Below are 25,193 nucleotides of genomic sequence, written 5' to 3'. Positions count from 1 at the left end.
GTTCTTCCCAACCTGAACATAAGTTTCTCAAAAGTAGAATTTATTTTTACACATAGCCATGTGGAAATACCATTTTACAGCTGGGAATTTGAAATACAGATGACAGGACAACACCCAGGCCAAGTTCAGACAACTCTGCAGCTTGGCCAGCAGCTGCCCCTAAGTTTCCAAAGCCCAAATCCACTGCCCTATTTACTGGCCATCTGTGTTTAAAAAAGGGAGGGAATTTCTGCAGAGCATCTGAAAGCCACATTTTCAGCTGAAACTCTGTTTTGCATGCTGTTCACTGTTTCTGCTTATTTCTGCATAGTACCATCTGGATTCTACCTCCTTTCTACTTCCTCATGGTTTGCAATTTCCTACGTTCCTGCAATTTTTTTTTTTTTATTTTATGGACAATCAGCAGCTTTTTAGCTCCACAAATACCGCGCAGCATTCCTTCACTTTATTTTTAGCCCAAACTGGCTATTAGGAACTGCAGCTTGCTAGCTTTGAGCCTGCAGCTGACTCAGAGACCAGCTTGGCAGATGGCTTAGTCCCTTTCTAAAGCTAAGCGAGAATGGGTCTTTGTCGCCTTTAATACATCAGCTCGTTGCAAATCCTCCAAGACAGCTGATCCTTGAGTTGTGTCTGCACGTTACCTGTGGGCATCAGCACCCTCCACGCCACTGCGGCTGAGAAAACACCCTCTATTTGCTCCCAATTGGCTTATCTTTGTTTTGGTTTAGAATAAAATTATTTCAGTTGGAAGGGACCTACAGCGATCATCTAGTCCAACTGCCTGAGAAATTCAGGGCTGACCAAAAGTTAATGCATGTTGTTAAGGGCATTGTCCAAATGCCTCTTACACAATGGCAGGCTTGGGGCATCAACAACCTGTCTAGGAAGCCTGTTCCAGGGTTTGACCACCCTCTCGGTAAAAAAACATACTTCCAAAATGTTGAGTCTAAACCTTTATAAATATGTAAAGGGTGAGTGTCACGAGGATGGAGCCAGGCTCTTCTCGGTGACAAGCAATGATAGGACAAGGGCCAATGGATACAAACACAGGAGCTTCCACTTAAATATGCAAAGAAACTTCTTCACGGTGAGGGTGCCAGAGCACTGGAACAGGCTGCCCAGGGAGGTTGTGGAGTCTCCTTCTCTCTGGGTGTTCCTGCACCGACAGGGGATTGAACTAGATGATCTTTCGAGGTCCCTTCCAATCCCTAACATTCTGTGATTCTCTGATTCCCTGGCGCAGCTTTGAACCACAGGTCCTGTCGCTCAACACGAGGGACAAGAGCCCAGCACCTCCCTCTCCACGTCGCCCCCTTGGGAAGCTGTAGAGAGCAATGGGTTGGCCTCAGCCTCTTTCCTTCCAAACGAGACAAACTCAGAGTCCTGAGCCGCTCCTCACCGGTGTTTTTTGTTGATGTTTACATTTGTTTGGCTTAGTTCTGTTGGGTTTTGTTTTCTCCCACTCGTGCACGGCACCCTTATCAAACAGCCGCATCGCTGCACCCCCGAGCCCGGCCCTGCCGCCCCCCTGCAGCCCCGCCCGCCCCCGAGAGGTCCCGCCCCAGGGCGGAGCTTCGCTCCCCGCACCGGGAGGGACGGCGGCTGCTGCCGTTGCAGCGCGGGAGGTGGCGGGATCTGCGTTGTTCCCCAGCGGGCAGGAGCGCTGCTGGCCCAGCGGGAGGAGCCGGGCGCAGGTGAGGACGGGCAGCCGGGGCTGAGCGGGAGGCCGGTGTCTTGCAGGGCGCTTGGTGCGCGTTGCTGGGGTGGGACGTGCTCGGGCGGCGGGATGTTTCGGTGCCTGTCTCCGGGTTAAATGCTTTCCAAAGCTGTCCGGCCGGACGAGCGCTTCCCTGGGAAGGGCTACGCGGCTTTCCAACGCCGTGCTGAGAGGGCAACGGCGGGTTTTGGTCATCGCCGGTGCCTTCTGCCCGGCACCGGGGGGAGCGCAGCCTCTGCTACCGGGCTGGAGCACGGGGGCTTCGCTGCCCTTCTTCCTTTTACAGCAAACTTGGGGTTACAGATCGATACATTCCTCTTAATGCATGTGGTAGGCAACCCCCTTGTGTTGTTTGTGCGGTTTATTTATTTATTTATTTATTTATTTTTAATTCTAAATAAGGCTCTTTCTAACAGATTTCCATTGTTGCTGAGCTCTGCTTTTCGCTAAGCTCATAAGCACGCAAGGTCAAGACCGAAAACAGTTCAGAATGTTAAAATCTAGAGTCTGCAAAACACATGGAGAATCGCGGTTACCGCGGTGGTGATTGTAATTCTTTCTTTATTGCTTCCAGGTACTCAACAACAGCAACAAAAAAAATGAACGTTTTCCCATCATGTCTCTCCATGCAGTAGCTCTCGCCAGCTACAGTGGAACAGAAGTTTTCAAGCCCCCCTGCTCCAAAAAGGTACGGCAAGGCTGGCACCCAAGTGTTGGCTCAGTGTTTTAGTTCGCTGGGGGGACTTTTTTCAAAAAAATAGCTTTTATTTGTCAGTGGTTGTGGTAAATATTTTTAATCGCTGGCAGTTTCATTACGGAGTTAATTTTGGAAATATCATCCCAATATTGGGGGGGGAAAGGCTGTTTTTATTGGTTATGTCAGCAAGTTGTGATACTTTTCATGCATCTCTCTTGTCACATTTCCTTATAAGTGCTCTCTTTAATTTTTAGTTTGATAGTTAAATGCTAAAGGAGATATTTCCCAATCTGTGATATAATGAAAATTGTAACATGTTGAAAGTAAATGGTAATATTTTATTTGAATTCTCTGACCATCAGATCTAAGAGATGGGAACATTGTTTTTTAAAGAAGATACAATCTTAAAATTTAGCACTCTTAATATTTGCACTTACTGATAATCAGGTAATTATGATACTTCCATCCTAAGAGGTAGAGCCAGTTAATTACTGATACTACAAAACCTATTTTTTTAAAAAAATCTACATAATTAATAAAAACAAATTCCTATAAGAACTACTTTATTCAGTAATATTGACAATATGATAGTTGTATATGTAAAGCCTCCCTACACAACAGTTTCTCTAAATTAGAGCAGAGGAAAAAAATAAAGCAGTATCAGATGCTGAAAAAAGTATTTTTCTTAGCACCAGCATTATCAGATGCTAAATATTTTAAATACAGCATGCTATTTTTTGCCTGAAACATTATTCTTCAGTTAAAAGGGAAATTCTTTGTGGGTTTCAATTTCTTCTGCTTTCCTTGAGTCTGAAGGGTATCTGGGCTAGATCTGCTTTCTGAGTCACCTTCCTCTCCCACGGGACCACGCTGGGAACATAGACATCAAGACAGGGTGTCAGAGGACAGCACAACTTTTAACTCCTCTCTCTTTCTATGGGATCACAGGGTGCAGGGGGGGGCGAGAGGTGTATGGGGATGCTTCAGTGTGGAATCATCTCACAGAAGGCACAAGGTACACCTTGGTTAAGTGCCTTTTAGTGATGCACTGGTCAGAGAAGGGCACCCCTTTGATTTCTCTGGTTTCCATGGTGTGCTCTGCAGGTCCATGACATGCTTGAGGGAGTGGGAGATAAATGTGTGACCTTCCAAGGAATTTGTGAGCTTGGGGAGGAGAACTGTTTGTTGCTTTGCTGTCCTGAGTGTATCTTATTCCCATGTTGGAATTAGCCCCTTGGTGTCTGTGCTAAACTGCTTGCCCTGGTTCAGCCTATGCTGGTTTGACAACATGGTAAATCCACTTTGGGGTTCAAAATACCAGATCAGAAGCATCTCGACTGCATGAAGCGAAATGCTGATTTGATATAAACCTGCTCAGTCAGTTCAGACGCATTCACAATTTTTGTCAGCTTACACTGGCAGGCTGTATGCCAGGTCAAGTATTATCTATTTGTATTGCTTCTCGCTTTGTGCTGCGCCAACCACATTGCTGTCATGAACCACATGTACTATGTTCAGTCTAATTAGGCAGATGGAATTATGTGACCATGCTTGCTCCCAGTCAATACAGCTGGAGATCAAACACCAGTACTTGTGGAGCCAGGGCCTTGTAGATTTAGTTCATAGCTTGTATACATGCAAACAGGCCCATGCTTCCAGCTACAGATTGGTGGTTTTTTTGAGTTCTTTTCCACTTCATTCCTGCTGTTGTTTTGACAGATATGTAAACATCTGATTCAGCATTTTGTCTTGCATGTGCCTCATGCACTTGCTTAATTCTCCTACTGTAGAGGTTTCTTTTTGTCGTTTGCCATCTGGAATGAAACGTAAGATGCAGAGTTGAGATGCCAGTGCTCTTCAGATGGTGTGTGCTTCTGGGGAGATTTTCAGACAACCAGAAATACAGGCAGTGGTTAGGTGACTGTCAGCAGGCCTTAGCATGGTGTTCTTCCAAATGGGATGACTGTGAGACCGGGTGTATGATTAGCAGGGTATTGTTGTCTTATAACTAAATTGTCTGTCTGTGTGTTCTTGTTCTAGTTAAACCACGAAAGCTTAAAGGTGGCTTTCACCGACTCAGCATGTTCTTCAAATCCCTCAGCGAGGATTAGCTGCCTTGCTCTGACACCTCAAATCTCCGTTCTCTCAGGTATGCCAATTGGTGCTAAAATGTCTCCCTCTGGGGAGCTTTGCTGGTGCTTGTAGTGCTAGGAGAGGCTATCAATGTTTGTCTGGACTAAACAGGTATAGTCTGGTTGGAGAGGGACCCTTTCTTATTGATTTTGAAGGTAAGACAACATCAAAGTATATTATACCATTTAAAAGTATGTTCCTTTTTTTTTTTTTTTTTCTTTTTAGTTAAGCTGGCATTTTGAGTGCTCAAGAGTGAAATGCTTGAACCATTCAGATGATTCTTGGCAGGTTAACTCCTTGTTCATTCAATAAATAGTTTTTCAGATTTTGTGTGTGTGTGTTGGTTTGGTTGTGTGGGGCTTTTTTTATTATTATTTTTTTAAGCTTGGCAGAGCAGAAACATGAGTTAAATTTTTAAAACTTGTTCTTTCTTCTTTTACAAGCCACTAAGAACAAGTATTTGGCAGGGTAAGTTGGCATGGATGTATGATCAGTGCTAGAGATGCTCTGTGATGCTGAGCGGGGGAGATGACGAAGGTTGAGAGGGGTGGAAAGGCTGTCAGAATGGGCTTTGCAATAGGAGAGCAAAGCAAAAGAGTTGAATAAACAATAAACATTTTGTCTTGCATAGACAAGTTGCTGTTTTCAGCCCAGGTTAAGGTATTCCTGTGCATCTGAAATGTCAATGATTACCAAAATTGTTTTCTTTTATTGAAAAGATCAATATATGTTTGTTTGAAAGTCAACTAACTTTAATTTTCCCATTCCTGCCCTTACACTGCCATGGCTGGCTATGTTGGCAAGGTGTGCAGGCAGTAAAATGTGCAGTTTTGCTGCTGTTTCTGCAAGAGTTTTGTCCTCATAAGTGGCAAGTGGCTGATGCTAATCACCAGTGAACTTTTCAGCTCATTTTGACCTGGCCTTACTAGGACAGCATTGCTATCAGCTCTTGTAGTAGAGCTTATACTTTTTTTTTTTTTTTCAGCTTTCTCTTGATGAGAACTGCTCTTTATGTAGATTTGCTTTTCCAAAGTATATGGGGGTTTTTGGTTTGGTTTTTATACCTTCCTTAGTAATCTTTGTTATCATGCAGTTTTAGTGCACGCTGGCTTCCGGGTGAGTGACTTGTGGAGAGGTTTAGTGTTTTTCCTTGAGATATGTCCAAGGAGAGCAACCTCTGGGCAAAGTCTGCAGTCTGCAAGACTTGCTGTTTTTTTCACCATCAGTGTTTAACATTCTTTGTGGTCCTAACTAAGAGTTCTTTGCCCTGGAAATGAATCTTCTTGATTGTGTCTATTCTTAGAATTTTACAACTGACTTATCTTCCTCAAAGAAGACAGTTGCTAACTTCATTATCATGATGTGGTCAATAGTTTATTCTTGAACATAGACTTTGTGTCTAATCTCTCCATTGCTTGGGTGATGGCATTTCTGTGAGGCTTTTTGTTCAAGGTATTGGACTTCAATTTGTTCTCAAATAGCTACTGGTTGCAGTGCACACTTATACGTCATGCTAATGTTACCATGTTTGCCACTAAAAGCAGTTTTTCCATTTTCTATTGAACTCCAGTTTTGCAGTAGATCATGTAGGACCTTGGCAGGCAGTACTTTAGATTCCTTCAGAGGCATTATAATGAACGCTGTGACAGAACTAATTTTCTTTATGGGTTCATGTAAATGTTGCCACCCTTATGAATAATGGACTAAAGGTTACTTTAGCCTTTTCCACATGAGGAGGAGTGCCTGACTGAACATGTAGGCATGTGACCTTTTATTACTAAGTGTGTTTTTATTTTCTTCCTGCTGTATTGATATTCCATATGTCTTGCTATAATATGACCTTCTCTTTTACTGGCAACAGAATCAGTACCTGTACTGCTAACTGTACCTCGTCCAGTTTTGTAGAACAATGATGTTTTTGAGCATGCTGACAATCAGTCACCAGAGTCCTAGCTAATTGTGTTTGGCTAGCAGCCACATACTTTACTGTTGTTTATTACCTAGTCTTATCAATGACAGAATTGCTTCCTGACTGCAGAAAGCAAGAGCTTTCTCGTAGGAAGAGGCAGCAGAGAGTGGTGCGTGAATTCAGTTCTTACCTTTCTTCTCACCCATGTTAAAACATTGTGCATTTTATTCATGTTGTAAATAATAATTTTTTTCTTTAGGATTCTTTCCTAACTTCTCAGTTTCTTCTGTTTTCTGAACAGATGAATACTTGAGGCCAGCGGTGATTGGACATGCTGGAAATTTTGGATCATACCCAGACAGTGCGGAAGCTATCAAAGACATTCTCGTGTCTGTTTTAAATGCATCTGGTTTGAAGCCGTCTTTGGTGCTGGAGCAGACCACCATGCAGGGAGCTCAGAGCCTGGACAGTGACACAGAACAGTGGGAAGAGAGCAGTGATGGAGACAGCCATGACGACAGTGACAGCGATTCTGCACATAACAACACTGCCTGTACGCAAACAGACATTCGGTTTACAAGGCACCGGGCATGTTGGGACAACACATACTGCAATTCCCCTAAACCTTCACTGGGTACTTTCTTTTGTCCCTGTTACTCAGATGGGGATGCTGCTTCTTCCTCCTTGAATGGTTTTACTCTGTCGGACGTGTCCCCTCTGAAGCGGGACTGCTTTACCCAGGTGACGTTAACCGGAGGCACTGTTACCTCGGCTGTTGTGCATTCTGGAAAAGAACATTATGCATCCCATGAACAAGACTTGACTTTCACAAGGTTTCTTTCTGATTCAACTGTTTGCCAGCCAGCAGATCTGTTGAAATACCCTGATGCTTTGGAGCCTACGCCTGTCAGCAACAGTGACAGCAGTTCTCCCAATGGCCTGTCCCAGTCAGAGCCAGTCAATCGAACAGGTAACTTTAGAGGTCCACCTTTGTTTTAAGATTTCTGTGCTAGAAAAGACAACTGTAATTGAAGTGGGCCTTGTTTATGGTGATTGCAAGTTAGGCAAGTGCTGTCATTCAGAATAGGAGAGAGGGGACAAATAGCTTAAAAATTAAGGAGAACCAGACAGTTGGACTTGGTGAAACGGGAGACACTTGTGCTTGCAGTGGTCATCTGTCTCATGATGCAGAAATGCTTCTGTAATATGCAGCCTTTGGTTTGTTCAGCCTGGAGGAGACTAAGAGGAGATGTTATCACAGTCTACAGCTTCCTCACAAGGGGAGGAGGAATGGTAGGGGCCAAACTCTTCTCTTTAGAGACCAATGAGAGAACCCGAGGGAATGACAGGAAGATGTGCCAGGGGAGGCTTAGGTTGGACATTAGAAAAAGTTCTTCCCCCATAGGATGGTGGAGAACTGGAACAGGCTCCTCAGGGAGGTGTCACAGCTCCAAACCTGACAGTGTTCAAGAAGCAACTGGACAACACTCTTAGACACATGGTGTGAACTGTGAGGTTGTCCTGTGCAGGGACAGGAGTTGGACTTGATGATGGTTGTGGCTCCCTTACAACTCAGGACATTCTGTGATTCTAAAATGTAAAAACTGCTGAGCTGTGAGCAATACAGAACATGCATGGGATGAGGCTTCCACCATCTTTGTCTTATCTTCACGGTTACCCTTTTCCCAAAAGCAGATAGCATGGATTTGAGGACTTGGTAGTGATTCATTGTGTGGGCTCCCTAGGTCATCTCGTGTTTGACGTGAGCTGGAGGAGAAGTCCTTTGATTCCGGGATTTTGGAGGCAGGGCTTTAACATCCATTCTCATTATGATTAAATTGGCTTGTGCTGTAGTGGGACTATTTTTCCTCTTCCCCTTTTCAAGTGTATCCGCTGTCTCGGAGACACATAGCTCCACCTGCATAGCATCCAGTTTCTGACCAGGGGCTGGCCTGGCCTTGGGGCTGCGTGTGCCTCCATGAGATGCTGCCGGCCAGGTCCCCTCATGTTTAATACCTGACGTTGATATGAGCAGCTTTTGCTATAGCAAGATGAAGTATTTTTATTTATAAAGGGTGTTATCAGTATCTAAAGCCTTGTTCTTACTAGATACTGAGCCTTGGAAAGATGGTGCAACTGAGGCCTGATTTTCTACTGCAAAGAAGGCAAACAGCAGGGAGCACTCAGCCTGCCTTTATGTTGTAAACAAAAATGGCAGAAACTCTGGGGTTTTTGTCCCTTTGGTCAATAATAGTCCTAGCGGTGACACTCTGAGCTCTACATCCAAGCTCTGGTCCTCCCTAGCTATTCACACAGAGCTCCTCCAAGGCCCCAAGTCAGCAGAGATATCTCAAACAGGCACGTGCTGTTGCAGGACTAGGGGCTTTTAACAATAGTAACTCTGTCCTCTGGGATAGGATGTTGTCAACAGTTAATGTAGCGACGATTATGGTTGTTTCCTACTGGGTGTTTTGCTGGCCCTGTGTGAGAGGCGCCCATCAGGGAGAAGGAAGCCACACCTGGCCTTGGAGCCAGCTGGAGCCTGTCGCACAGGTTTGGGTGGCTGGGTCTGGAGAACACAGCCCAGGCTCTTGGTGTCAGCAGGGACCACGAGGCATGTAGGTAAGAACAAATAAATCGTGTGTGACGTGATCTGGCACGAGTAGGACGTGTCACAAGCTTGTGTTGGGTCAGTAACGCTGCTGGCTCTCCAGAAAGCAAACAGAGGAATATGGCAGCCAGGTGTCTGAAGAAGCAGCATCATTGATTTTACTGACAAATACTTCTCATAGGAGCTTAGACACTGTGCAACGTGGTGGGCTCTGTCTGCATTAGACTTTGGTTTGTTCTGTACAAAGTAAAGATTTCTGCATTTCATCATTCCTTGTTACTTCCAGCCATTTAACTCACTGCTGGGTAGCCTGGGGTGAGGGAAGTGAGGTCTCATTCTCCCCTGCATTGTGCAGGACTGTGAGGATGAGGAAAAGCAAATGGCAAACTGAAAAAGAAGAAATAAAATGCCTGATTTGAAGTCAAGAATTACACAAGAGCATCTCCTGAGTTGCCATCCTTTCCATTGCTTTCTCAGAGGTTTCTCACTTTTGTTTCTCACAGGAGAATTGGTGAGGGATGCACAAGGCATAAAAAAAAATGACATAAGATGATTTAAATTGGAATAGATATTTTTTTTCAGTGGGATTTTCTGTTAGTCCTGTGAGACTCCTGTTAGGTCTTCTTCATACTTCCAAGGGCCATTCTCCAGTGGCCTCATGTAACCTTCTGAAAAGGCTCTGTCATTAATGATGAGCCTGTGACTGAGTTTGTTTTATTCTGGGGGCTTTGTTGTGGCTGGTGTGTCACTGGCAGTTCACAGGGCTTGTTCTTGCTTTTAACCTCTGTGTGCATCAAGGCCACTTCCTTCTGTGGCTCTTGAGGGCTCTTTCCCCAGCCCCAGCAGCCCCCAGGCAACAGCGCTCAGGAGCACAAGGGCAACCAGATTATTTTTCGCATCAGACTCAGAGCTGCATCCTGTTGCTGGATGTGCTGGGCTCCTTCCTTCTGCTCCTTCCCACTTTACATTCTTTTCACTTAAAGTTGCAAGTGAGATGCAAGAGGTAAGCAAAAGAGAAAGTTCCTGTTAGATTTCAAAATTATATTTAAGATTATTTGCATCTTATAAAGAGAAAGGAATATTTTTCCCATTTCCTTATTTCTGTTTATTATTTTTAGTTAAGATAACAAACATTACTCTTTGAACTAATGAGAATGTAGGCTTTTATGAAGGTGTAGAGCCTTTAGCACTTACCTGTACTCCACACACAGTGCTTCTCCAGTAAGGTGAATTATCAAATAGGTATGAAAATAACCTAATTAGATGATTAAATCTGTTTTGAAAAGTCACATCAACAGTGGTTCCATTTTTCCTCCATGGTATACACAATAGAGGTATTAATAAATCTGTACAAAAACACTACTTCTGTCTTGCTATGCTTGAACACAGTATTGACTTTCCAGCCTGATGTCACTGCTCAGGGAAGCGTAACATGGTTTCTGTAAATAAGACAATATAAAGCATCTAAACTAGGCTTGAGAGTCAGTGCCCTTAGCTGGAAAAGAAGTTTTCATAGATTATTCTAATGTTTTGTGGGACCTCTTTAACCTTTCAGTGACTTGTAAACAAATTCAGGAGTAGCAATTTTTATTTTTTTTTAAATACAAAGAGCCTTTGATTATGCCCAGTTATCTTCAATGACTTTAAATGTCACATGTACTGGTAGCATTTATATATGGTCTATTTTATGATGTAGACATCACCACAGTGCAAAAGAGAAATTGCTTGGTTATAAGGTCAAAGAAGGAGTAGTAAATAAACACTCAGTGTGGGGAGAAAAAAAAAAAACAGACATTTCCTTTCATATCTCAATAGTGTGTACATCCACTGACATTATATATAATTTTCCTCATCCTTCCAGCAAATTTCTTGTAGCAGTGGTTGTGAGTGCTTTGAAAACAAAACGTGAGCACATGATTTCACACCTTCAGTTCTCTGGGGAAGAAGATTGTGACTATATATTTATATAAAAAACAGTTCATCATAAAAAACAGTACATCAATAGAAAACCAGATATGTGCTCTGCATAGTGAGAAGTTCTTAACAGGAAAAAGAGATGGATTTTGTTTCACATGCTCATCATACTCAGGAGCAAATGCCAGGAAAACCAAACTGCTATTCTGGGAAGCAGGGAGTACTGTGGTAATGCATCCACCCCAGTTGTACGTGTTACCAGGCAGTATGTGTTGCATTTGGAAACGGGAGGGAGATTTCCTCTAGGTATGGAAACATAACGACAGAGGGTTTTTTCCAAATTTGCTGCAGTCCAATGCTACCAGCAGTGATTTGGGGAATATTCTAAGGCTGATGCATCTCTCTGCATGCCTAGACAGCAGTGAGATTTCTTTTTCTTGCAGGTGTTGTGAATGAGCAGAGAGCAGGGTTAACTGGCTGTGATGCAAACTGCAGAGCATCGCTGTAGCCCCCGGTTCTGGCTCTTGTCCCCAGCAGCGTGGGTCGTATCTGGCAGAGGGCTGGTGTTGCTGTCACTGCACGGCATTTAAACCATGTTTCCCTAGTAATTGATATTGATGCTTCAGGTTGCCAGGGTAGTTCAAATGCCAATGTGTTCCTCGCATTTCTCTCCTCCTTAACTTCTGCCGCAACCTCCAGCCCTAACGTTACTGAAACACTAACCAAGCACACTTGTTATATACACTACAATAATCAATATTCATGCAATTTCTGAGAAGTACATTACAAAAATGAATATTCATACCATTTCTGAGAGGTTCTGTCAGTCTTCAAGAAATCTAATGCATATGCTAATCTATTATAGGAGTGCACAGGATGTATAGTGCTGATATTGAGAAACACAGAATGTATAGCGCTGATATTGAGAAGCGTAGGCCTGCTTTAACAAGATTATTCAAGCCAAAGGTGTTCAGTTGTGGGAAGGAAAGTTTGCTTCGCTTTCTGGAAATCACCCTGCTCACATCATGGGAGCTGCAGAGAAAGAAATAACTGATAGAAGTTCTTGTTATGCCCACAGGTTCTACTTCTCCTTTGAACATAAGTGCTATACCCTTGAATCGTTCGTTGCAGGACATCTGCATGCTTCCAGAAGATGTGGAGAAGGTAAGGACAACACTAACTGTTGTAATAATATTTTCTCCATTTTGATAGTGGCAAAAGCAAATGATAGGAGTCTCAATAACAGAATTTTCTGATAGATGGACTAGTCTTTTTAAATACTGTATTTTCTCCCCACTGTGAGTGAACCTACGAACCTTTTTTTTACTCTTAATCCATTAATAAAATATTTCAATTATTTTAAAATAGTGGGAATATTTTAGAACACTATACATTTCTGCTTTTCATTCTGTCATTTTCCCACACATTCCCTGAGACAAAACTTTAAGATTTTTATGATGACTTTAAAGTTACATTGGAATATATTACGTAAAATTTGTTGCAGCTACATGCACATGGATGGGATTTACTTCATGCTTTTACAATGAGGAGATAGGGAGAGGTTGGGGTATTTTGTGTGTCCTTATGATGAGCATGTGAGATTGCTTGTTATTCATACGTAATTCTTTTACAGCACAGTAACTGTGACATCTGCAGTAATTTAAGCAGTTTTTAATGGTTTCTAATTTGTATAAGGGGCCCAAATGATCTTAGGAGTGTTGCCAGATAGGCAGCCTATTTGAACTTATAAATAGAGGTAAAGATGAGAAGATAATCCTGTCACACATAACTCTTTGTGCTAAATGTTAATCTTTTTTAACAACTGGAAAAGACGGGTTAATCTCATAATTAGTTGTTGCAATGAGGAGGATGTAATACAAAAGAGCTTTAAAAATGTGCCTAGAAAAAGAGATTTTTTTGCTGGCATGTGGATGTGCTTGTGGTCCCATGTCCTGGGCCCAAGAGGCAATCACCTTTGTGCAAAGCACTGGAGTGGCAAGTTCTACATTTGATTTGAAGCTCTCAGCATCCCTAAGGTGCATTTAAAACAAGGACAAAACCCACCCAATAGATCACACATCAAAACCAAGGAACTTGTGAACTGGCTTTTCATGTTGCCTTTTGTGAAAGGTGTTTTGTAAAGGAGATGATGTTTCTCAGTCTGTAATTTGGGAACCAAAACCAAAGTAATTTGCTTTCAGTCACCAGGAGACCAGTGAGTAGTATCTGGGTTAGAAACCACAGTCTGAGAACTATTGAGTGAGGCAAGATTGCATCACCTATCTCTCCAGTACAGATGAGTGGGGGCTGATGTGGTTACAATTTAAAAGATATTAAGAGTTTAGTCCGTTATAAGTGAGGTTGCCTTAAACCAAACCAAAACATGAAAACCACACAAAAAAACCCACCACTTCTAGGTTGTGAAATAATACCTTTGAAACTTAGGAGGCTGAAAACTACTGTACATGTAGTGTCAGCAAATCTGAGAGTTGTAGTCATGGGCCAGTAAGGAGATGGGCCAGAAGATCTGGAGGGACTTTGCGCTGATGCAAGTGGGAGGGAAGAGAAATGAGAAGGCTGGTGTGTCACAGCTGAGTTGGTACCGCTTCCTAGGGTGAAGGACCTAGCTGGTGGCAGAGCTGAAAGCTGGTAGTCATGCTGAGTACAGGAGTGCCTGTCTCCTGTTCCATCTTTCTGCAACGCAGCTGTCTCAGATACACTCATTGCTTTTGTCAGCAGGACACACTGATGTGCTGTGCACTGCCACTAACGTGGGGTTAACCAGTGCCACACAGGCTTTTTGAGTCTTCAAAGTAGGAAAAGTCTTTATCTCCCAAAAGGGAAAAGGCTGTGTAATTATTTCCTTTGCTAATGGTGTGTCCTGACTTTCACTGGAAATTGTCTCTGGAGAAACTGTGCACCAAGCAAGTGGTATTAATCACTGTTAGGGAAAAGATGAAAGTCTCTTCAAGCACCCATGAGGACTTGTGGGCTCTCTCTAATGTTGAGATTAATATCTTATAAATGCATTTTGCTGTGGACAATAAGAAAGCAGGGATGTCTGTAATGCTTCTTAAGATTTAGCTGTTTCAAAACACTGATGTCTACGTGCTTCCCAAAGAGGTTGTAGGGGATGTCATGAATATTGATGTTGGGTGGTACAATTTTCTGACCATAAGCCACTTTTATAAAAATCTTTTAATTATTCTGCACTCAGAATCTCTAGCCTTAGGTACTGCTGTGGTTTTTTAGATGGAGGTTTAGCTTTGCATGATGCAAACACAGGCAGTTGAGGGGAGAGGTCAAGAGTATCCTGGGCATCTCTGGGTTCCCATCCATGCACCTGAGTGTACCTGGCTCTCCATGATGCATCCACTTCTGAGCTGAGCCCTGGCTGAGCTGTGCCCAGGCCAGCAGCAGTAGCACAGATGGGGCTGGTCAGATTCTCTGTTAGACCAGAGGAAACAAAGGATACAGCAGTGACATTGGGGCAGGGACTCCTGGGTCTGTCTGGATGAATTAGTGTTGCCAGAGGTGACTTCACAAATTGCCTTTTCCCAGAGGATGGGTGACCCAGGCAGGCAGGCAGATAAGGGACACCCTGGGGAGGGGTTGTCTGGCTGGGGAATGCTTTGGAATGGCTCCATTTTATTTAAGGCACTGTGAACCCCAGGGGAGCCAAGTTCCCACTTACTCTCATCACAGACTTTCTGTACAGCCTTGAGTTGAGCTTGTAAGGTATCTCACGGTATAGTCCCTACTTCACTGCCTTATTTCTTAACACATGAAAGCATTTTACTAGCTTCTGTACCACCCACCACCTGAAGATCTACAGTCCCTTCAAAACTTGCCAGTTTTAGCCCCATCCAAGTTAGCATGTGTGCAAAACTGCTTGTACACACTGACTTGAAATTAAATCCTATTAAATGGGTTACATGGATTCACACTCTCATACTAGATCATGCAATGTAACTAGAAGACTATGTCCCTAAAATGCATACATATTCATCAGTTAGGCAAGTAATCAAGTTTATTTTTATCTAATAGCTGGGTAAGATAAAAGTAAATTGCATGTTTAAATCAGGGGTGAGACAATTATCTGGGTAGTTGCCTTTTGCATGTTGTCTCTGAATTGCCCTTGGGGTGTTTTTTTTGATGTTTAAATGAAAGGTGAGATAGCCTTACATTTTTGTTTTTTGAGTCGAAAAAGTACGGGGAAAAAGTATGTATTTCACTCAATCTTAAGTAAATATCAAATATGCTGTGTACTAATGAGCATTCCAATTTTGTGTCCAGGAAAACGCGCACTTTTTTGTTGCAGATATGATCATAGCATCGCTAGAAAAAATGAAATGTAATATCCTAAGCCAACAAGCGGAGTCCTGGGGTGTGGAGGAAAGAAATGAATCAGATGGCAGCTATCACACTGATTTGGAGTTGCCTTCGTACCCTGGAGTGAAGAAGTCTGATTCTTCTGTTGCCTCTTCAGACAGTGGTTATGAAGGCAAGTTACTCAGTCTGTAATGCAACCTTGTCTGGCAGTTTTTGCCATTTCTTTTTGTGCAAGAAAACACTAAATGAATTTAGGCATTGCTTGGAACCGAATCCTCTGTTACCTTCAAGTCTGTTGAGAGCTGTGTTCCCTGAGGGTCATTATGACACCAGTGTTTTCCCTGTGAGTCAAATTCTTCCTTTTGAATGCTCACATCTGTATTTTAGTTATTACTTTTTTTTTTTTTTTTTAACATAAAAAATGTAAGGCTGAAGTGCCATATGCCAAGCACAGCTCTTCTGTCCCTGTAGTTGAAGAGTTTTCTCTGTGCTTAAATCCTTTATTTCCTTTTGTGCTTACTTGTACACAGGCCACACGATTGGTGTGAGTGAAACTGCCCAGAGCATTCATTCACATACAGTTTGAGGCAAGATAATAAATACTCCTGGCACTATAATGCTTGAGTCAGCACATGCATTTTTAAGTAGATTTTAGCCTCTTGAGTAATACGGATCTTAGTGACAGAACTTAAGTCTGAAGTCTAAGTGACGTAACTTCAGGGGGAAAATGAATGGTGTGCTTGCACATGAGAAGGGGAGAGGCCACTGATAATATGAAAGCTTTTAGTTTAGTCTCTAGAACCTTCTTCCTAAGAAACTGAGGGACATATTGTATGACAGACTCCCAAGAATTGGCTTTCTATGTGCATGAATAAAAATAAAAATTGCTCTGTAAATACAAGGCTGTGTGCTAAAGTTTTGGTAAGCAAAGACAAATATAAACGTAATTGCAGCTACTCTATAAATGCTGGGGAAGTTGAACTGGTGTTGTCTTTGTCCTGGACAGGCTGTGCTGTGCTGCCTGTCAGCTCCCCAGTGCATCTACCGTCACATCATGAGGTTACCAGATTTCATTGCAACAGTGATTCAGAGGATGAATACGTAATTATTGGTAAGACTTTAAAATTCTAACTGCAGAAATAGCTCCATTGTTTAGCTGAATCTATTGCATTATTTGGAAAATCAATTGACTTAGTAGATGTTATTGCAGGAGAAATAACATGAGAAAATGGAAAGAATGATGTATGTGTGACTCTTTATTAGAAAACATGCAGAAATACCAGACTGATGCAGGATTTCCTTTCTACAAAAGAATATCGTTGCTGGTCTGAAGGACCTGGCACAAACTCAGCCTCAGAATTTAGGACATGATAATTTCTTAATTAAAGAGATTGAATAGGTTTTAGGCAAATCTCCCTCTGCTTCAGGACTAGAGCATAAAGTGCCTGTCCCCTTACAGTCACCAGTGCTCTGCTTCTCTTCAGGACAACCTGAGTTTCTTTTGTTAACTTCTGTTTTTCACATATACAGAAATAGAAGCCCTTAAAAGTAGCCCAAACAACATTTAACCTCTGTCTTATTTTTTCCTGTTAACAAATGCTTTTTTTAATAGTCCCTTTGGTTTTAGAGACTGGCTTATTTTTTCACCTCCTCTTTCCCTAACCTAAGAATGAAGCACTAGCTCCCAAACCTGCATTTCTCCAAGCAAAAACTATTTTGACACCTATGAAGGGCGAAACATTTGTTTTGAGAACAACATGCATGGCCAAAACTGATGCTACCAATGTGAACACCTGGTCTGCAGAAACACAGTTTGCCTATATAAACATAATGAGGAAGTGTGTGCTTTAATTCTGTTCATCTCACCCGTTACTTGTTTATAACGTTAGCTGGCGTGTTTGTGACCTGTGTCTCCAAATATCCGTCAGCGTCCAAAAAAATTCACGTGCACTTTATGTCTGTTGCCTTCTGTCTGCAGCTGGACTAGCAGGCGCTGAGTCTCTCCTTACGGATTCTCCTGCTCTTGCAGGGAGGCCGATGTGGATGCACAGCTGTTAGGGAGTACTCCTAATCAGCGGATGCCAGATCTGCTGAGGAGATAAGATTCCTTATGCCTGTTTTATAACCAGGGCTGAGGTTGTTTCCCACATCCAGAAAGGGTGTTGTAAAGATGAATATATTTGAAACTGACACTGTAGTAACACAGGAGGTAGATTTAAAACAGTGCTGAGTAACAGAAGCTTTGTTTATTAGATGGCTTGATAAAATTTTCTTCTTTACCGCAGAACTTGAAGACCTTGAAAATCTGTCTGTCACCCCAGATGAAAGGTAATGTTCTGCATCTTTACTGTAATAGCCCGGTGGTGCTGCCTTTTTTGCTGGACCAGCTTTCCAGTGACTCTTTTGGCTGGGGCGGAGAAAGGTGTGGGAGTGGTGAATTTGGCCCTCCCAAAGAAGGGGAAGGAATGCTGCTTGACAGCAAATGTTGGTGCTTGGCTTAGCAGAGCATTTCTCTGCTCCCGGAGTCTTGCTGGAGGGTGGTGGCTGTGGCTCTCCGAGGGCCTGGGTGTATCAAAGCAAGAGGATGATAGGAATTAAATGATGGGAGAAAACTTTTCAGGGATGCAGAAAAGGCAGCAGAGCTGCTGATGACATGCTGCTGTCTTTCACTGTCTGTATTGCTTAACTTTCAGATCATCGTTTGAACCAGGCAGCAATTCTGCTGAAGCAACAGCGCAGGAGTTGTGCCGAGCTTTCAGAAAACACTGGTTGCAGACAGACTCTGCAGTTCAACTGTCTGGTTGCCGGAGCTTATCTAAGCAGAGAGTGAGTCTGAGCCGAAAACAGCGGGCTCTTTATTCAGCTCCCCAAATAACCATTGTCTCACTGCAGCTGCTTCACTGTTAGGGAAAAGGGGAAGCTGCATTTAAAACAAAGCAAAACAAACAAAAACCAAACAAATCCCCAAAAAAACAGCCAACCAAAAACCAAACAAAAACAAAATACAGACAAGTAGTTAGAGTTTAGTATTTCATGTTAGATAAATTTATAGAAAATTTATTTTCTCTTTAGCAATTTTCAGGACATTTGAGATGTGCAGTTGTGAACAATCAGGATTCACTTTCTTCTGGGACTAATATGGGGGAGATTAACTCAAGGGTGCCTACATGCAGGTGAAAGCTGAACTTTAAAATCCTTAGTATAGAGGGAGATGTTTCATAGCATTTACTTACATCCAGCTGATGGGCTGTTCATCCTCATAAGTTTGTCTTTCCCAATAGTCTGTGCTGAAAGAAGAGATTCCCAGAGAGCTTGAGTCCAGTTTGAATCTGGCTGAAGAAATAAAGATCATTTCCAAATTAAGAGGATCTTCTGGCTGGGCTCCACCAAGATCACAGATTATATTTAATATTCACCCTTCAGTCAAGTAAGTCTAAGGGATCTGAGCACTGTTGCTTAGTACAGTGTGGGGATTTGTCTAAAACCTGCTGAAGTTGATGGAAGGAGCCTGGGTGATTAAACAGAAATTAAGGTTGAGAGCTAGTGCATGGTGCAGCCTTCTGCAGTGTCTGTCACCAGCTTCGCTAGAAAACAGATGGCATCTTTTTCTCTCCGGCACATCCTGATTAATGTGGCATGTGCACTTTTATGTGTGATAACACACATGCTGTTTGGTGTTATGGTTGCAGTGTACTTAACTGGACTCCTAAAAATTTAATTTTGTGAGGCTGCCTGGAGAATATTCTTAAGAGTTTTCCCACTTCCCTGCTGATGTTTCATGGGTGGTAGGTTTTCAGGAAATGGGGAGAAAACAGGTTATATTTGGGGAAACTACTGTCTCACTCTGCATAAAGGGCTGTTAAATGCACACAGTAGGCAAACCAGCTAATTCCCCCAGTTGCTGCAGGTCCAGTTGCTTTTGCAGTTGATATTAATGCCACCTTAAGAAGTGGAAAATAATTTACTTCTTGCGGAAGTCATATTTAGAAGCAGTAGCTGATAGTGTATTCTCCACAGAATAGCTTAGAGACTCCCACTACAATAATCATCTGCATGTCCCTGCAGAATGCCCTTCTTCATGGGGCAGAGCAGGAGTCAGCTCTTAATTTGGACATTTTCACTGGTGCCAGTGTAGCTCTCTTGCACTCTGGGAGAATTTTAATTAAACTGTGTTTTGCATGCTGCAAGGTATAACTATTTGCTTCTGTATGCAGGAGAGATGCAGTGGTGGCTGCCCAAAACTTTACATGTGTTGGCTGTGGAACCCCGATAGAAAGCAGTAAGTATTACCAAAAGGGAAAAAAAAAAAACTAATAAATCCATTACTAGTAATCAGGCTATAATCTTCATCAATATAGATGTACCACAATTGTAAAATTATTTGAGCTGGAAGCAAAATCTCATTGTTGGATGTGCCAGCGACAGTAAAACAGGCAGTGGGATCTTACCACTGCCTGGAATTTCTCCTTGCAGGCAGAATACAATACTTGATAGATGTCCTTCTCATACACAGTAAACATTCATGGTAGTCAACAACAGAACAGGGAAAGCTGTTAAACAATCAAACTTCCAGGCTAGAAGGTGCTGGTTTTACATCTCCAATGGTTTATTTCAATAATTTTTAGTTTGTGACAATTTACACATTTCCAAAAGTATCTTTTGAGAGACTTTATGGAAGCTTTATGCAAGCTCATGGTATGTATTTTTTTTCTTTAAATCTTGATAACAAAATCCTGCTTGTGTTTTATTTTTGATACTTTGTGACAACTGCTTGAATGCATGACGACTCGCAGGTCTGATGACCAGACCTTACCTAAGAAACCTCTGAAGTGGCTTTCAAGACTTGTTCTGGGTCTACTCACAAAAGAGCAGTGTTTGCCATGGCCTGTGACTTATCAACAATCTGTGATGGCACATTAACTCGAGCGAGCCTGAGACGCTGAGATAGCTGGCAAACAAAACATGAACCTCTTTATGAAAAAGTATTATGCTAATATGGCTCCAAGATCAGCTTGTCATTCCATTTTGTGGCAGTGTTTTGTTGTGTGTTTTATCTTGTCTCTCTTTTTCACTGGTGTAGATGCAGCGGTTTCTCTGAGATCTCATGGTAATAAATATAATCAGTTCAGTTTGACAAGTGAGGAAAGCTTTCTCTTCTAATGTAAAATGCAAACCTTGTGCATGTGTTTACCATAGTAGTAAAATCCCCTAGTTGAAAAATATAAATGAAATCACTCACTCCGGTCGATCTGAGTTTAGACATAACAGGCATACAGACAAGAGGTATGTCCAATTAGTATTAGAAATATTAACAATTTCCTTGCTATCTATCTGCAGAATACATCAGGAGACTTCGCTATTGTGACTACCTGGGGAAATACTTTTGTGAGTGCTGCCACAGCTATGCCCAGTCTTCCATTCCTGCCCGAATACTTCTGAAGTGGGACTTCAAAAAATACTACGTATGCAACTTCTCCAAACACCTACTAGACAGCATATGGCATCAACCACTTTTCAACGTGTCGTGTATTAACAAATCCCTCTATACAAAAAGCAAAGAAATGGACAGGGTGAGGGTAAGTGTGGCCTTTTTTTATTGTGAATTTATGGATCTGAGACTTGGGAAGAACTCCTTAGGGCAGGTTGTCCTTGTGTGTGTATGTGGGAAGCGGGCAAAGTTGGTTTCTCCACACTTAGACTTGTCCCATCACTGCTTCTAAGACTTGTCTGCCCTCAGATGAAGGAGAAGGGAGAAGTTTCCAGCCTATGACAGAGGTCTCATTTCCCCACTTGTCTTTGGGAGGCGTTTCCTTATTGGTTTACAGTTTTAGTTTGGGGGGGCGGAGCTGCAGCTTGGCTCTTGCAATAAATATTTATCTCTGCTTGGCAATTAGCTGTTGGAAAGATCTGGAAGTTTTGCATGACTCCTTGATTTTGTGGGCCATTAGACAAAACACCTTTGGCTCATTAAGGGCTTCACCTCCTACAGCTTGGGGAAGAGTTCTCTGCCATGTGCTCCCTTCTTGGCTGAGGAAACACTTATCTGTTCTTACTCAGGTGTGGGTCTAGCATCTCAGTGGGCTGACATGGAACCATTTGTAGTGTTAGGAATTTCTTCCCTTGTCAGTGAATTAAAGTAGCCTTTGCCTTCCTTGCCCTTTCGTGCCTTGGAAAATCCATTTGGTTAATTCAGTGCTGACTGTTAAGTTCTGATTTTTAGCTGTGGCTTGATGTACTGACTAGGGCTGCTGACTCATATAGTGGTCTTCCTCACTTATAAATATATAAATGCAATTGATTTTCCTTTTTTTCCCCCTTTATCTTATAGGAGGCACGAGAACAGCTTTTTCATTTAAAAAAGCTTTTGAAAACCTGCAGGTTTGGTGAAAGGTATGACCCATGATTGTACATGCAAAATAGCTTATTAAAATGTACCTAAGGTGCTTATGGAGACACCTTCTCTGAGACATTTGGGTGCAGTTTTAAATCAGTTAATATGATCATTAGAGAAACTTCTGATAACACAACTTCCTTCTGTTGCACTGCAAATGTGAAGTGAAGCAGAGGTTTTGTGTGGTAACTGTTTCTTGTAACAGACAGTTGGTTTTAAATGTTGAATGATTTTTATTAGGTGTATAATTCCTACTCTGTCTTAGATTCTCACTCAACCTTAAAAGGTGAAAGACACTTATATATATCTCTAAGATGATTTGTCTTTAAAAAAAAAACCCAAATGTGTTCCTTGAGGATTTAAAGATTTTTTCCAAAAATCTGTCATAATGTTCAGTTTGGTTTATTTTATAAATATATTCATTTGAAAGTGGTAACCAAAAGTGAGAAATACGAAAACACGACCTTGCTAGTTGCTGCAAATTAAATGTTTTTGTATTGACCTTCCCAAAGTATGGGCATAACTAACAGGTAAACATGTAAATGATAAAACCTTTACAGCAGAATTGCTGACCCTTTTAAAAACTGACAGAAGCAAAATAAGCTTTAAAAATAGGTTCTATTCTCTCTTTGACATGGACCTCTGTTGCGTATCAGTTATAAGTTACTCACCAAAATTAAATAGAAACATATTTTAATGTCTTTCTTCTGGACCACCACCTGTGATTCCATTATAGAAATAAGCATTAGGATCCTCACCGTACGTTCTACATCAGTGACATTTTAAAAGTAGTAGCTGTATTTTCAGTGTTCGCTCACTCAGTACAAGCATAGTTTCACCCAATAATGACCTATGCAGGATAAAAACTCTCAAAGTTCTCTTTGAAAAACAAAGCAAAACAAAACAAAACCAAAAAGCCCACAGTAACAACAACAAAACCTCAAACAAACACACAACCAAACAGCTTAATTCCGTTAGTTACCATATGGGATTTTACCTGCTGTTTCTGGGGTGGGAGAGAGCCCTTTACACATTATTTAAGAATTGCTGGGATAACTCTGCATGGCAACTTCAGTGCCCAGGGAATGCACATTTGAAGTTGACATTTTATTCTAAATCCCAGACCCTCCAACAGTTTTTGTTAATGTGATTTCAAACTGGGAAGGGAGGTAGGATTTTGCATGAGCTTGTCTCATATGATCCCTGAGTAACTGGAGGAGTGAAAGAGGCTTATTCTTCAAATATACTTTATTTTTGTAACTTGATTTGGTTTTTCTTTCTCTTTGCAGTGTACTGAAAGAATATGAACAGGTCCCCAGCCATCTGACAGAGGAGCTGCATCTCTTCTCGCTGGATGATCTGGTGAAAATCAAACGAGGGCAGTTACTGCCCCTTCTTAAAGACATCCTGAAGTGCTCCACCTCCCATGTGGATGGTTGTGAGGTAAGGAAAAGCAGCTGTTGGTGTGGGGAATATCCCTGCTGACATTCCCAAATAACTTTTTTCTTAGATTAAAAATAAATCTACTTTTTGCTATCCTTGCAGCTCTGTCAAGCGAAGGGGTTTATCTGTGAATTCTGTCAGAGCGCAGATCTGCTCTTTCCGTATCAGATTGCCAAATGCAAACGGTGCACAGGTACGTTCCAGACCAAACATTTTTTCATTCTTTATTGTGTGGATGTGGTGTGTAAAACTGTTCAGACTTATTTTAGGAAAACATTGAGAACTTACTTCACTGAAAGCGTGTATATTTTAAAATCTGCATGTGTATTTGAAAACCATGGACAGTGTGTATCTTTGAAAAACCAGCCCGTGGCAGCTGTTTTGCATCAGTGAATTCAGAGAGCAAACCCAGGGAATTGTCTGAACATAATTATGGCTGCAGGGGGAGGCTATTTTTGGGGTCTACCCATGAGAGAACCTGGGACAATGCTATACTGCTGGTACATCACATCTTGCTGACAGAATCACAGAATTGACTGGGTTGGAAAAGACCTCAGAGATCATCAAGTCCAACCCTTGGTCCATCTCCAGTCCATTTACTAGATCATGGCACTAAGTGCCATGTCCAATCTCAGTTTAAAAACCTCCAGGGACGGTGAGTCCACCACCTCCCTGGGCAGGCCATTCCAATGCCTGACCACTCTCTCTGTAAAGAATTTCTTTCTAATTTCCAGCCTAAATTTCCCCTGGCAGAGTTTAAGCCCATGCCCCCTTGTCCTATTGCTAACTGCCTGGGAGAAGAGACCAATCCCCGCCTGGCTATAACTTCCCTTCAGGTAGTTATAGAGAGTGATGAGGTCACCTCTAAGCCTCCTCTTCTCCAGACTAAACAACCCCAGCTCCCTCAGCCTCTCCCCATAGGTCTTGTGTTCACGTCCCTTCACCATTCATTGTAAATCCAGTAAATCTTACAAAAATGTTTAATTGTAGTTATTACAGTGGTAGTTGTTGTCCCAGCCTTGCACTGCTTCCATTTACTTTTATATTTGGGTGAACTAGACAGAACATCCTTCAAGGAACACAGCTATTGATTAATATTTTTTTTTTTTTTTTAATTTTCCTGAATGTTTAAATGCTCATATGTGTAAACAGAGTGCAAAGCATGCTTTCACAAAGCATGCTTCAAGTCTGGAGGCTGCCCCAAATGTCTGCGGATTGCAGCTCGGAAGACGTTTTCAGAAACTCCGTCACTGGTGGCTCCATGAAACTGGATTCCTCTGGCTGTTAATTTCAGAAGATGCTCAAAACCCAAATCTTCAGGTGCCTGACTAAGAATTAAATAATGTTGTTTTAGACATTACTATTTTTAATTTGTGTCTCCTTTATGGGGGGTTAAGGAATTAAAAAAAAGGAAAACTTCAGTATCATCATTGAGAAGTTACCCTGAAGGCGTTTGATCTTAACTGGTGACAGAAAGACTGGATGATAATTCTGCTATGTTTTGTCCTTGTATGTAAGATTTTTAATGTTATATTTTTCCATATAAAAATTATTCTTCTCTGTAATTCTGCAAATAATGCATAGAGAGTAAATGAGTGTTGGAAATCATTACCTGTGTTGGATTTTGGAAACTGGAAAAAGTGGTGAAGTACAAAATCATTCTCTCAAAAGTTCTACAATAGAAAAAGCTTGTCTACAATCTTTAGGCAGATGCTGATCTGAAATTCTATTCTGGCAAATACTTAATGTGAACCAGTGAATTTTAAGTTTCTTTTGAACAGATGCATGCAACAACTTGTAGGGGCTTGACCTTGCCCTGCTGCTAGATGCCCATGCAGATGCTCTCTCACTCCCTCTCCTCAACAGGACAAGGGGAGAAAATAAGACAAAAGAGCTCATAAGTCAAGGCAAAGGCAGTGAGATAATTTACTAACTACTGTTATGGGCAAACCAGACTCAAATTGGGGAAAATGAATTTTTTTGCCAATTAGAAATTGAGCAGGGTTGTGAGAATCAAAGACAAAAAGTAAAACAACTTTCCCCTAC

General features: G+C 41.9%; 1 protein-coding gene across 2 annotated transcripts; it reads left to right on the top strand.

The window, feature by feature from the left end:
• The first annotated feature begins 1,564 nt into the window (after positions 1-1,564).
• On the top strand, positions 1,565-24,755 carry RUBCNL (rubicon like autophagy enhancer). Of its 2 annotated transcripts, none has more exons than XM_082060313.1 (16): positions 1,565-1,694; positions 2,292-2,405; positions 4,455-4,563; positions 6,758-7,426; positions 12,060-12,145; positions 15,278-15,485; positions 16,320-16,424; positions 17,599-17,641; positions 18,007-18,139; positions 18,595-18,740; positions 19,528-19,592; positions 20,651-20,889; positions 21,642-21,703; positions 22,994-23,147; positions 23,250-23,340; positions 24,300-24,755. In XM_082060313.1, exons 2-16 carry the CDS (start codon positions 2,334-2,336, stop codon positions 24,410-24,412), a joined length of 2,295 nt encoding a protein of 764 aa, XP_081916439.1. In that variant the 5' UTR covers positions 1,565-1,694; positions 2,292-2,333; the 3' UTR covers positions 24,413-24,755. The 2 variants fall into 2 exon arrangements, with proteins under 2 accessions (XP_081916439.1, XP_081916438.1); XM_082060312.1 differs by lacking the exon at positions 1,565-1,694 and adding an exon at positions 1,811-2,047.
• The last annotated feature ends 438 nt before the right edge of the window (positions 24,756-25,193 follow it).

Source organism: Streptopelia decaocto, assembly GCF_964273445.1.
Source record: "Streptopelia decaocto genome assembly, chromosome: 1".
In the NCBI taxonomy this organism is placed as follows: Eukaryota; Metazoa; Chordata; class Aves; order Columbiformes; family Columbidae; genus Streptopelia; species Streptopelia decaocto.
This window is presented reverse-complemented; position numbering and strand designations above follow the sequence as displayed.